General features: G+C 33.3%; 1 protein-coding gene across 1 annotated transcript in view; it reads right to left on the bottom strand.

Moving 5' to 3' along the window:
* The window catches only part of LOC148941219 (neuroligin-4, Y-linked-like), a 73967-nt gene extending 60747 nt beyond the window's left edge, over positions 1-13220 (bottom strand). The window contains exons 1-2 of the mRNA XM_089104125.1: positions 12413-13220; positions 4583-4756 (exon numbers count right to left, since the gene is read on the bottom strand). Coding sequence (XP_088960251.1) covers positions 4583-4756; positions 12413-12830 — 592 coding nt within the window. The 5' untranslated portion in view covers positions 12831-13220. The remainder of the gene's footprint in view (positions 1-4582; positions 4757-12412) is intronic.
* Positions 13221-15115: the final 1895 nt, after the last annotated feature.

Raw genomic sequence — 15115 nt, forward strand, 5'->3', positions numbered from 1 at the left:
GTTTACAGACGTTTTCAGGGGGATTTTTTCTGGTGGGGGATGAGAGGAATCAGGAGGAGGGGTTTAGGTAGCAGGATATTTCCACGGAGTAATTTTCATGGGAGAAGAGAATTTTCCATGAAGGAGTTGCCGGTTTTCCCAGCACTATTTAAAGAACGATAAGAAATTAAATAAAAAAAAACTAGTTTTTTCAACTGAAAGTAAGGAAAACATTAAAAATTAAAACGAACAGAAATTATTATGTATATGAGGGGGTCCGCCCCCTCGTCCATACCTCGCTCTTTGCGCTGAATTATTTTTAGTACTTTCAAAAGCCCTGTTTCTTATAATTAAATGGTCTTTGTGATTCAGGGGTCATTCTTAAAGAGTTGAAACAAAATTCGAACTTTAGCGAAAAGAGTGTAGGTATTGACGAGGTGGCGAATCCTCTCATATGCGTAATAGTTTCTGTTCGTTTTATGTTTTAATGTTGCTGCTTACTTTCAGTTGAAGAAACTTGTTTTTTTTATTTAATAATGAACTAAATCAAGAGACACTATATGGATCCAGATAGTCAAAATGGTGTATCTGAAATATCACAGGAATGACGGAGGATATTATATTAAAATTTTCAGGGAATGTTGAACTGAATAATGTGTCAAGGCTGTCAAAAGAGAGCCTATTCTATATCTCAGGAAGGACTAAATGTATTAAGTTAAAACCTACATGGAATGTTGAGGGAGATGTTGAAATAAATCAAAAGACACTATGCGTGTCCAGTTTGTCCAAATGGTGTATCTTCAGTATCTTAAGTAAGGCTAGGAATACAAAACTGAATGAAAACTTAAAGTCATATAAAAATTTAAAACAAGCAGAAACAAACTTCTGTAATGATTTCAGCTTTAACAGACCAGAAATGAATTTCAATGAATAAGCGAACCCCAAAAACGAAAATATTTTAAAATTAATAATCATATAATTACAAAGATATTATATATTGATATAGATGAACAAAAACAATCCTACAACAGTAAAAAATAAAATTAATATTCGAGCTAAATCTAAAAAGAGATAAAATAATACAGACAAGATTAGGGTTACTACCCCTCCCTTAAGCCTCCTGAAAGATATTGCGTCATTTGTACTTTACTGGAAACTAATTTTTGTAAATTTTCTTTTATAATTATGAAAATGAAAAAACAAAATGATTATATGTAAAGTTTTGAATTGCAAGAATTAATTGCCAGGAATTTATATCAGTAGCCTGTGTGTTAAACATCCAGTTTAGTTTCTTTTATTTTCGAAAGTCATATTGATTATTATGGTAATTTTATATCACTTGTATCTTCTGTCATTTTTTTACAAATTGAAAAACTCTTTTCAAAGCATACATAGTTTTCAACAAAACCCAAATAATGCAAAAGTCCGTAGGAGATTTACGAGGACAGTAGCCCTACTCCTTTTAGTAATAATTCCAGTCCATTTTAATTTTGACTTAATTATTCGTTTTAATTCTTACTCATTTAGGATTTGTTTATTCATCTATACCCTTGTCTATTATCTTTATGTTTGATGTGATTATTTATTTTAATTTCTGGTTATTTTGAGTTTTAATTATCATAAGACTTTATTTCTACTTATCTTAGGTTTTCATATTTTGCTTCTACTTGTTTTGAAAAAGCTTCTCTTTCGGAAAACTAATCTAATTAAATTTAATGGCCTTCCGACTAACTGAATATGATAACTGATTTCTTTTTTTTTAGTACTTTTTTTACCCAGTGCACAAATCATCTATTCATATCTGAAAATTGCTATGATTCTTCTAAGATTTTTATTTTGCCAGTTTACAAATGAAGTCCCTACTATAGCATCACATTTTTGTTAGTTCCGCTTTTTTGAACCGTCAAGATGAAGAAGTAAAGCTAATTAGTTCGATTTGATAAACCGTTTCGTCTTAAATAATTGTAAAATTAACAATGTTTTTTTTTTCCAAACACACCCACATATTCAGAGAAAAACTGCGGCTTCCTAGGCTTTTTGCTATCATTCGTTTTTGACATGTTTATTTTCTATTTTTTGCCCATTTTTTTTCTAACAAATTCGACACCCATAACGACCAAAAACTCTATAACTGTTTATGGACGTCTTCATCCTTAATAATTGTAAATTTTCACAAGAAAAAGTTTCTATTTACCAAGTTAAAAAAATAAACACTTCATTTTTACTGTACTTGATTCTTCAAAGTTGCTACCGTTCATGCTTTTAGTGGTAAGAAAACTTAATTTTTAAATGTATCCTAGATGGAAAAAGCAATTTCAAAATTTGTAATATTATTGGCAGTATGAATTCAAATTCTTCAATTTTCACTTGCTATATTTCTTTATCGTGAAATAAGCGTGGCAGAAATTCTCTTTTGAGAGATACAGTAAATTTTCTTTTGCATATTTCTTTCAGCATAACGCAGTATCTGGGTAATATCTCCCTAATGCAAATGCCCTTCAAAATACGAATGCAAAGCTCGAAAAGAAGAAAAAATCTTTTTTTTAGAAAAAGTGTTTATTTTAGGTCTTACTTTCATTTTAGTGTTGCTTTTTTTACGGTTTGGTTTTTATTTATTTAAGTAGTTGTTTTTTAAGTTCCTTTTTTTATTTTTGCACTAAGCACGGTCGAGTGGATGTTTAAGTCAAAATATTTGCATTGCATTTTCATTTCACTGGCTGTACATGTCCTTGTTTTTTTCTTTTCGAGTTTTTCTTATATTGAAGAAGTCTGACTACAGGCTACAGAATCTAATTGAAAAAAAATAAAAATTGGAATCTTTTTCTGGAATTATATCCCAAATAATACATCTCTCTCTCTTCTTCTTTCAATAGTATTTTCAGGAACCTTTCTAACTGTTAAAGTTCTCGTCTTGCTCTCTTCTCCTTTTTTGTATTCTAGTGTATATTCTCCTTTATCTTTATTCTGCACCTATGATGTGATTTAGCCTATTGCTTATGGTTCTTTCAGTTTTTTTTTGTATTGTATTGTTTTACCCAGAACGAGCTAGGCTTATTAAGCCGAATAACTGTTTCACGTTTGTAATAGTGCTTTAGCAAAAATAAAATGATTGATTGGTTGAGGGGAACTATCTGCCAGCTATTTATTGGATAAAAAAAAATCAATTTCGTTAAATTACCCTTAGAGAGCCTTACAGCTCAATACTTGTACCATATTTTTTTTAATTCTCAACAAGGCCGCCAACAGTGGCGGATCCAGGGGGCGAGGGGGCGCCCTCTAACATAGTCTAAAACAGCGTAATTTACTTAATTAACGCAAAGTTTGCGTTAATTAAACTTGCTCCTACCGCAAGTTTATAGGATCAACCAATTTGACCCCCCCCCCCTTAAAAACAATCCTAGATCCATTCTTGGCCACCAAATATAGTCCGCGACAGTATTTTTAACTCAAATGACGTTATGATACATAACTCTAATTTTGCAGTAGAGCTAAAAAACCTAAAAATTCAGTTAGGGATGTTTTGCTGTTAATAGTGGCATGTTGTTTATATCCTAGAAGTAATGACTTACAACAGTTAACAGATAGTATGTACTTCGAAAAAAGTATAGACTATGGAAGGTGCAGTATAGAAACTTTACTGTAGTATGTAAAAAGCTATTAGCAAACGAGAAACACTGATCTATTTTTCACAATCTGCACCGATCAGCATAATTCCTGGGCGTCATAATAAACTGGAACACGTTAAGTGCCGTACGAACTTCTTCGTTCCGTATTTTGTAAGCATATTTAGTATAATAACCTTTTTTACTTTTTTTTTCTTTTTCACATTTTTAATTTCTTTTGTTATTGTAAAAGAAACATAATTTAATGTACTTAAATAAACGAATATGAATTCCATAGTTGCAGTTTCAAATAGGACACTTCCTCTTACTTCCCACAAATTTTTACGGTCATCCAATCAACCCTCTTATAAGTTCCTCTGTTGATAATAATTTAGAGTACTTCCCCCCTCCCCCCAAGAAAATTGATTTCATGGGCTTGCAAAAAGGACAGTTATGACACTTACTTGTACTTTCCACTGAGTCCAATTGAGGTCTAGAAACCTCGTCTGTTTCCGTCCTTACAGCAGAAATATAGGGATAAAAATTTTGAAAGAGGAAGCCTCTTCTTGCTGAGGCAAAAACCTTTGTCGGGTGGAAAAGACGATGCAGGAATGAATGTGCCATTTCCAATTGCACCCTTATTTTGATCACTTTTTCCATTACTGATTAGATTTAAAAACGGGTATAACTAAAAAATTGTTAATATTTTTTAGAGCAAAACTGCTTGTTTCTGCTTTTCTTCTATCACTTCTTATGTACCAATTACAGGTTGGAAATAACTTTGTATCATTGAAGTTATAAATGACATTTTGTTTTTAGTCAGAAAAAACTGTGATAAAGACATTTAGTGACTCCCCCCAACAAGTCCCATAATAAATATGACATATCCATCTGAAAACGTTGAAAAACATTAAAATGCTACTTCATTTCTGAGAACCGATCTGCAGAGTAACCATGATCAATAAGTGTTTTAGAAAAACATTAATTAATTAATAGCATACCTAAGACACCAAGTCTATAATTGAGGGTAACCACAACAACTCGCCCCACACTTGCCAGCACTGATCCGTCAAATAGGTTGCCAGAGCCCCAGCTATAAGATTCGCCGTGAATATACACTATTACTGGATAATTCGCTTTTTGTGATTCAGTTCCTCCGGTTCGAACACCGGCTGCTGCAAAAAAAAAAATGGTTTATCAAGTATAATAAACAAATAAACCTTTTTCCAATGAAAATAAACAGGAATGCTAACACTGAAAGAGAACAGATATTAATCCATATAAGTTGACAGTTCGATGTGAAAAGGCGATACACGATTTATTTATAAGGGTAAAAAGATCAGTTAGAACAATGGAATATTGAAATAATTTATTATTTTACCAAATAATTGGTTAGTAAAAATATCATATCTGGAGGTGTTGCAGGACAGATGAAAAAGTCCATGGGTTTCCCACGTTAGATCAATTTCCTTGAGTTGTGGGTTATCAGGTGTTCAGATGAAGGGAAGGGGATAGGACTGGAAGTAGGAAATGTAGTAAAGTTAGTAATGGTTATGTTGGAATATGAGGAGATTCAGAATTGGAAGTGTGAAGTCGCAGCCTCAGCGTCACTCAGAACTTACCGGCAATGGAAAGAGGTCTGGAGGCTTGAACCTTATTAGGGATGCAACTTACATCTGGATGTTGCAGGATAAACGGAAAAGTTCTTGAGCTTCGTAAGTGAGATCAGTTTTAAACAGTTGTAGATTATCAAGAATATGGGAAGAACGGATTGGAGTGGGGCTGAAGATAGAAAATGAAGCACAATTGATAAGGGGTGTTTTAGAAGACAAGGATATTCAGCAATGGCAGTGTGAGGTTGTAACCTCAACTTCTCTTGGAGTTTACCAGCAACGAAAACAGGTATAGAAATATACCATTTATTTTAAATCGAGCTTAAATAGTAAAGCAATTAAGAGGTTAATGTCAATGAGGAGTTATTTCCTAGCTCATTTAAAATGAAGAAGTATTTATGGAGCACAAGGGTAACAAATGGTCCCGACTTATACCCCATTTGTAGAGATACTGACAAAGATCTTCATCTCACTATAACTTTTTGTCTAGAACTAAAGGATTCAGGAAGAACTGTTTTTGGTAATGTAGGGTCAAATAAGTGGTTGGTTTCAGTAATTGGGCCATAAGATTATGAGAAAGTAAAAGAAATAACAATATATATGAAATTGAGAATAACAGATGTAAAAGGAATTTGGTAAAGCATGGAAGGGACTGAGTGCTGGAAATGAAGTTGAATGTATGTGAGTTTTTTTTTCAGCCTTGTCCCTTGTGGATTTAAGCAATTAGTTATCTATCTATCTATCAATGTGTATAAGGGGTGCCGTTTTGGTGCTATTGCGCGACTTTTTGCGATAAATTTTGCCCAATTCTTTCCTAAAAAGTTTAAAATGCAGACAATGAAATTGATAATTGCAAGTGGTTAATTTAACAATTCAAAATGCTCAATATAATAATTCTATTCGGCTGTACTCTGACAACACTTAGTATCTGTGTTTTCCAAGTGTTCAAAAAAAATCGCAAAATACTTATTTTTGAAGCTTTTAATGGGAGAAATAGGTCAAGGGACGGAATTTCTTCAATAGGTTTTCCGGAGTCTATTTCCTTTCTATGTTCAAACCATCATTTTTAGCTGGGCATAAGATTCTGCTTGTGATTCTAAAAGTCCGTACTAAGTTTTTGCTAATGACAACCAGTGGAATCTGTTTCCACCTCCTTTAGATAACAGATCAGAGAGCAGAACCCATAGAATAATTATGACAGTACCGTTGAATTCACCGCCTCAAGAAGAGAAAGGGCGTAACTATAAATCAAAATTGAATTATCTGTGCAGATACTAGTTTTGGTAAAGGACAGCTGTATTGTTCAAAGAAAATATCTGCCAATAATTTCCAATTTTCTTTTTCTTTTATGAGAATGCTCTAAAGTTATACTTGAATTTTACTTTTCTATTGTTTTGAGTGACCAACTTTGATGCAAGTTTTCTACGTAGCGCTTTTACTTGGTCCCCAAAAAGAGCATTAAATCTAAGCTTTTTGATTGTATAAGTGCCCTTCCAAGGCTTTACGACTGGGCCTTCTGACAAGAGACTAGGAAAAAAAAATCATAGAAGGTGTATTGCTCTTTACTTGGTCAACGCTAGTGCGTTTAGCCCTAACTTATAAATTTTAGCATTAGGTGATGACCAGGAGCTGTCAGATCTAGTAGTCTAGCTAATATATGATTTTAAATCCTATTTTCTACTCTTCAAAATTAAAATGAAAAATTTTGTAGTGACACCTAGTTTACAATATTTAATTTCTTTTTTCATTTTCTTCTTAATATTTTTAATATCAATAAGCTGAATTACTGGATGTTTTAGCATAACAAAGCCATATCACTAAAATGAACGGTTACCAAAAAGTTTAAATCTCGAAGGAATCGGTAAAAAAAAACGAATACAGAAAAGCTAACGAGTGAGAGAATTGGTTTATCGCTTCAATTTTATTGAAAGTCAACATGAAGGCCTTCCTAAGGGCTGGAAGGAAGAAAATGCATTCCGCCAAGAACAAGGTCTTTCCTTAATTCAATAAGGATCCATTCGACCAGAAAAGACACTGCAGCTCAGTAATGACTTCAGAAGACAGCCAATCAAGACAATAGACTCATTGCGAGCCGGCATTTCTGGAACGAAGGCTTATCACTATCAGCGATAGCGGTCTGAAAATGACATGAATAGAGATAGATCTTAGCCACAAGCAATGTTATCTCTACTTAAAGGGATGGACGTACTTCTTTGTATCTAGGGGATATAGGAAGAAAGAAGTACTTTGTATTAATGGACCTAATGGAAGATGAAATAGACAATGGGATCCATCCTCTACCATGATCAATTACTCAAAAACATGCATTAGCAAGTCGTTTTCCAAAGCTAAGAAAACGCAATATGACACCGCTGTCTTGAAATTCTATATCTTTTCTAAATCTAATTCTATATCTATATTATATATATATATATATATATATATATATATATATATATTTTAAAATATATATATATATATTTATCATCTATTATACATCTGTTATCTGCGTACGCTAATTATCTATTGTGTGTTTATTATCTATTTCTATATTCAATTCCAAATGCCGATTTGGAGTCTTACACATATGATTTTCAGAGTGGCTTGAAAAATCCAAGTTTTTGGATAATTACTATTCAATTTTTGGGGAAGAGAACTACTTCAAAAAACAAAAGCATCTTAATATACCTTCCCTTAAGCACAAGTTGAAGCGTGAAAAGTGCATAAAGGAATAAAAACGAGAAGTGTTTTTTTTTTCTAATTTTGTTCTCAAGTCTTCTAAGCCAACTGTTTATCTCAATTTAAATAAATAAACAGATGTGTTTTTTTTTGTTTTCCTATCCACACCAACTTCCTTATTTGATGCTGTGTTAATAAATAAATGTTTGATCTTTTTCCCTATAATAATGGCTATTACACCTTTTAGCACTGCACTGATTTTGTTGCCTTATAGAATTTTGTCTTGATGAGAATGAAATTAATTCTTCATCCTTTTACCCTCAGCTTTCGTATATGACACCCTTGACCTTCGCTGTGTATGCTGCCAAGACACTCATGTTTCTTAGAAATTAATTTAAAAACTTTTTCTACTAAATAAGTTTTTCAAAGAAAAGTAAAGAACTCCATTAAACAAAAAATGAGCAGAAATAAAGTCAAATAATCTTCAAAGCGTGAAACTACCACAAATCACCATAAAAAAATAAATGAAACCCAAAACGAACAGAAATTACAATAAATAATTGAGCCAAACTCAAAACGAGCAGAAATTAACATAAGTTGGGCTCAAAACCCCTATGCCTTCCCAAGGCCAGAACAAAATGTCCACTTCATTGAAAAAAACATAAATGTTTCTACTTTTATAACTTTAATAAATCAAATAATATTAACATTTTGGTTACTATATATCAGTAAATGTATATTAAACTGACAATGCACATTCATTTATATTTTTTTCAAAATGCATATGCCTTATATGCCCCCAGGGCATAAATTACAACATATGAAACTAAGAGAGGAAAGGAAATAATAAATGAAAAATGAAACCAAAAAAAGGTGAGAAAACGAGGATTTTGTAAGCCAGTGGCAAAAACATTAAGACGAAAAACAAGCAAATATTTCGACAAGGGCCTCCGCCAAGTCATACTCAGTGCTAAACAAAAAAGAAGAAAAAAAAAAAAAAAAACTAACCTTTTGGAGTTTACTGTACAAGATACGAACAGACACCCAACCCAAAGGTTGTAATAAATTAAAACCCTTACCCTAAGGGCTGTTAGGGTGGGTGTCATCCTTTAAGACTTAATTTCCAGAAATTTCAACTACGTTAAACAAAATGGCCATCTCAAAATTTTGATGGATGTGTTTGGGGAAATGTTGGGCGTGAGAGGGGCGATAGTCGCTCTCCAATCACTTTCAACTATTAAAAAAGGCACTTGCCCTTTCAATTTCCAATCAAATGAGCCCTTTTGAAGTTTGTACGACATCACTTTCAATATAAATCTTATATTACCCCAGGGCATAACTTATAACCCTTGCCCTGAGGACTGCGGGGGATGTCATTCTCAAAAACCCATTTTCCAGAACTTTCTACTACGTTGAACAAAATGGCTATCTGAAAATTTTGATTGGATGGGTTTGGAGGAATGGTGGGCGTGAGAGGGGGGTTAGTTACCCTCCGATGACTTTCGACTATTAAAAAGTAATTTTTTTTTGAACCTGCCTTAAGAAAAAAGGGCTCTCTTCCCTATATTTTGAAAAACACGTTTCTTTATATCATTGTTACATAACATAAAAAAAAGTCCTTGCTCTTCCCACCCCCTTTCCTACATTTTTGTGAATTGGTTCCACTGTGGTGAGCCAGATTCTAGTGAAAAAAAAAACAAAGAAAAACCTTTAACTATCTCATATTTAACCTGCAAAAATTTTTATTACCATTATTGTTATGATTATTATTTTTTATATAATTAATAATATTATAAAAATATTTCTACTATTGTTATCCTAGCTTAGATTTGTGGGGCTGCTTGACTTTATACACTAGAGTTTCATGTTTTTCGAAATGCAATTTTTTTGGATTCCCTTTACGCTGGTCAATTAGAGCAGAATAAGTGCATCTCTTAAAAAAGAAATAAGTGCATCTCTCTCTAAAGAGATAGAGAGGTAAGGTACAGAAATAGAAGGGGAGAAAAATACGGAGAGGAATATAGAGACCTTTAAGGGAAAAAAGAAACAGAAAGACAAACAGATCAAGAAAGGGAGATACAGGGTGAGATTTGGAGAAATAGTGAAAGAGAAAAAAAGCGAGGAAAAGAAATAGAAAAAGAGAGAATGGAGGAATACAGAGAAAGAGATAGACGGGGCGGTGAGAAAGAAAACAGCGAAATATAGAGATAGAGGAAGACAGACAGACAAACAAAATATTACAGAGAAGAGAAGAAGAGAGAAAGAGAGGAAAGGATAGAAAAAGAGATTGAGAGAGAGAAGGGATCCAAGAGAAAGAAATTATTAACTAAAAAATAAGTGCCAAGCTATTGTCGTAAAAACAACTTCAAATAGTTGGAAAGGAGGAATTTCGGGGAGCATACCTGGGATGAAAATTCATAAGGCTATGAATTAACGCTATATAATATGATATTAGGCTATATAAAATGAAGTCTTATCAAACAGTTCGTTACGAACTGTAAGTAAGGAGCGACCTGGCTCAGTGGTAGCCAAAACTCTAAAAACAGAATTTTGATACCAATAGATCCATCACAAGAATCAGATTTTTATGCTGGTTACAAATATATAAGTTTCATTAAGTTTAGTCACACCTATCAAAAATTACGCGCCTGATAAAATTTGCTTTATTTTCGTAAAAGAAGGAAACACCCCCTAAAATTCACAGAACCTCAATGAAAATCACACAATCAGATTCAGCGTATTAGAGAACCCTACAATAGAGATTTGAAGCTTCAATCTTCAAAAATTTGAAATTTTGCATTTTTTTTGCCAGAAGAAAGATCACGGATGCGTTTTTATTTGTTTTTCTGTTGTTTTTTCTCCAGGGGTAATCTAATCAACCAAGTGGTCCTAGAATATCGCGGGATGGCTCATTTGAACAGAAATTAAAAGTTCTAGTGCCCTTTTTAAGTGACCAAAAAATTGAGGGCAACTAGGCCCCCTCCCACGCTTTTTTTCCCAGAGCTACCCGATCAAAATTTTGAGATAGCCATTTTATTCAACATGGTCGAAAAATATACTAACTATGTCTTTGAGGATGACTAATCCCCCACAATCCCCAAGGGAAAGGCTGCAAGTTGTGAACTTTGCCCAATGTTTGCATATAGTATTGGTTATTTGGAAGTATACAGACAATTTTAGGAGGGATTTTTTCTGGTTGTGGGGGGGGGGGTGGAGGGTTACGTGGGAGGATCTTTCCATGGAGGAAATTTTCATGAGGGAAGGGAAATTGCTATGAAGAGGGCATCGGATTTCCAAGCATTATTTTAAAAAAAACGATCAGAAATGAAATAAAAAAACAAGTTTTTCAACTGAAAGTAAGGAGCAACATCAAAACTTGAGACGAAAAGAAATTATCACGTATATGATTGGGTTAATCCCCAAGTCAATACCTCGCTCTTTACGTTAAAGTTTATTTTAGTGCTTTTATAAGAGCTATTTATTCTAATTGGTGGCCTTTTTGATTAAGGGGTCATTCTTAAAGAATTGGAACAGAATTTGAACTACAATGAACAAGGCAATTCTTATTGAAAAAATCTCTATCTTTGAGCAAATTTCGATTACTCTTCAATATAAAGTCTATTTAATATCGTAATTCTGGTTTGATGTATGGATAGTTTTGATTTAAAGTGCAGAGATGTCGTTTAATTATAGAGCATAACATACTCAATGATCGCAACTAAATTGTCTTGGGCTTCAAGATAAAGTCAAAGAATTATATTTGCCTGTATTTATTATATCAAAACTTTTTATGAACATAAATGTTAAAAAAATCAATTGCGCAAAAAAATGTTTAGAAGAATTTACAAACTTCTTGCTGGATCACGATTCCTCCAGCCCCCTAAAAGAAACATACAAAAAAATGCAATACTTCGTGTTTTGAGAAGGATATAGTATTATATTAACTATACAAGAAGTAGGAATTCTTTTTCACAAGAATAGTAATGGGTTTTGAAAATGAATGAACTTTGAACTTTTGCAACTGAGATAGAAAATTTTCAAATTTAGTATAGCAAAAGTGTATTGTAATAATTTAAAATTGGTTCCTAAACTTTGCTATATTTAATTTGATCGATCAAGGTTACTGATTACTTAGAAAATGTTTGTGTTTGATATTCATATGAAATATTATATTCTTAAGATTATCTAAAGTTTTTTTTTAACACTATTGCAACCGAATAGGGAAATAAATATTGAGAATAAAATCTACTTCTATTGTCTTCTATTGATTCTCTTAAGGACACCCTAGACAGTTAATCATTTTGATCAAAATTTTCCGTCAATCAATTGATTAAAGCATGATTGACCGTCTAGGAACCGTTTGAGTCATTCAAATTTTCCATCAATCACCGCCAATGCTTTATTAAAGCGTCAATCAGGTTCCTAAATGGTCAATCATGCTTTAATCAATTGATTGACGGAAGCTTTTGATTAAAATGATTGACCGTCTAGAGTTTCCTTTAATCCAGAACATATTCCGCCCTACAGGATATATCTTACCTTCAAAGGGAGTATAAATATTCAAATGAAGACAATCTTCTGATTGATGTCTTAAAAGTGGTTGCATTTTCTTCAATGTTTCTAGTCTGCCTTTTGGCATCCGACTCAAAGCCGCTGTTTCATTTGATATATCTGGAAACTGCTGCGGACAGACAGGCCCTAGTTTATCGGCTGTTCGCACATTCCGCCACGGTGGGGCGGTAACGGGTGGCATAAATCTCAAAGTTCCAACTGGGGGAGAAGCATATGGTATACCAAGGAATGCCTCAACTGGTGCAAGATTCCTGTCTTTAAAGTTTATTTGTATGCCCCGAACTACCCCTTTTCTTGTGGTTACTAAACGGGTACCTGGATATAAGCTCCATGAGCTAAAAGCACTGGAAATGATTGTGCAAATAATAATCAAACATGTCTTCATTTTCACTTGTTTGTTCACTTTTTTATCTCTTTGGTAGAGCTTTCATATTTGCCAAGCTAAAATTACACCATATACTTCAAATAAAACTTTTTTTTCCAGTTAGGGTATATTTAATATCAGTTAATGAATTGATATTTCTTTTGGATTAATTGTTCGGTAGTATCAACTTCTTCAACGGGAGTCTCCTGGTTTAAATGATTATATTATCCGCCAAAATATCATAGTAAGAAATCCTCATTATCCAATCTTGAAGATTAAACATATTCCAAAATAACTGCCCGAATTAAAACTGATTAGAACATCAATTTCACATTCTAAAAAATTTCCTGGAAATTTCCATAGCCTAACAGTAATTATAACTGTAATTACTTTTGCACTTTAAATCCGATACTTGGATTATGTACTCTACACTAGACCTCAATCCTTAACTGTGGGTAATAACCAAGAAACTAAAATTCCCAGGAAAGAGATGCTGCAAAATCTGCTCCGATTGGAAAAGGTGATATGCGCCCTTTCTGTTGCACCTCGAATAACTCCGGAAAAGACACTATTGAAATGAATGACGGACCAACATAAAAATAATAAACAAGAACATTTTCAAGAAGATACAGCACAAATAGACAAAAGAACTGAGGAAATAAGCACATTGTTATGTTAAGATTTGACATTTACAATAAAGATAATAGAGGCTAGTATTTGTTTATAAAAGCCTGGGTTCGACTTTCCAAAAACCTTTAACCCGCTCTTTTTGTGTAATCTCCTAAATTTGTCTTTTATTTATTGATTAAATAAAAAAAAACAAGTTTTTTTAACTGAAAGTAGGGAACGACGTTAAAACTTAAAAGAACAGAAATTATTCCGTATATGAAAGGGGCTGTCCCCTCCTCAACGCCTCGCTCTTTACGCTAAAGTTTTTTATTGTTTAAAAGAAATCGAGTTGTGAGAAAGTCAAACTTTAGCGTAACGTGTGAGGTGTGGAGGAGGTGACAGCCCCATTCACATACAGAATAATTTCTGTTAGTTTTAAGTTTTAATGTCATTACTTACATTCAGTTTAAAAAAAAACTTGTTTTTTTTTATTTAATTTTTTAATGTTTTTGAATTAATGCAGGTTTTGATTTTGGCTCACCGTATATGAATATTTAAAATAATTTTTCTTTTATTTGGTTCAATGGCTTTCTCGAAACTTGTTTAATTTTATTTACGAATGTTTTTATTAGTAATAAATATACGTAACTTACGAATCAACTTACGTAACGAACTTCTTCATTCATATATTTTTAATACGTATATTAAGGGGTTTGCCCCCTAGTGAATACCTTGCTCTTTAAGCTAAGGTTCGAATTTTGTTCCAATTCTTTAAAAATGACCGCTTAATCACAAAGGCCGTTAATTAGAATAAATAGCTCTTATGGAAGTACTAAACAATCTTTGGCTTAAAGAGTGAGGTATTGACTAGGGGGTGAACCCAATCATATGCGTAATATGTTCTGTTCGTTTTAAGTTTTGATGTTGCTGCTTACTTTTAGTTGCAAAACTTGTTTTTTTTAATTTAATTTCTGATCTTCTTTTTAAAATAATGCTGGGAAATCCGGTGTCCCTTTCATAGCAATGTCCCTTCCCCCATGAAAACTTACTTCATGGAAAGATCTTTCCAAATAAACCCCGACGCCCTCCCCCCACTACCAAAAAAAATCCCCCTGAAAACGTCTGTATACTTCCCAATAAAAATACTATATGTTAACATTGGGTAAAATTCATGGCTTTCAGCCCTCCCCCCGAGGACTTCGGGGGATTAAGTCATCATAAAAGACATAGTTATCATATTTTCGACTATGCTGAACAAAATGGCTATCTCAAAATTTTGATGGGTTGACTTTGGGGAAAAAAATGAGCGTGGGAGGGGGCCAAGTTGCCCTCCATTTTTTGGTTCATTTAAAAAGGGCACTAGAACTTTTAAATTTCGTTCCAATGAGCCCTCCCACCATATTCTAGGACCGCTGGGTCGATACGATCACCCCTGGGAAAAAAAACGAATAAACACGAATCCGTGATCTTTCTTCTGACAAAAAATGCAAAACTCCACATTTTTGCAGAAAGAAGCTGGAAACCTCTACAGCACGGTTCTCTGATACGCTGAATATGATGGTGTAATTTTCATTAACGTTCGATAACTTTTAGGGGGTCTTTCCCCTTTTGTCGAAAAACAGCCAAATTTTCTCAAGCGCGTAAATTTTGATGGATAGGACTAAACTTGATGAAACTTATATAATTGAAATCAGCAT

The sequence above is a fragment of the Artemia sp. Qi Xiang Cuo genome, chromosome 18, assembly GCF_049724085.1.
Source record: "Artemia sp. Qi Xiang Cuo chromosome 18, ASM4972408v1, whole genome shotgun sequence".
Taxonomy (NCBI): Eukaryota; Metazoa; Arthropoda; class Branchiopoda; order Anostraca; family Artemiidae; genus Artemia; species Artemia sp. Qi Xiang Cuo.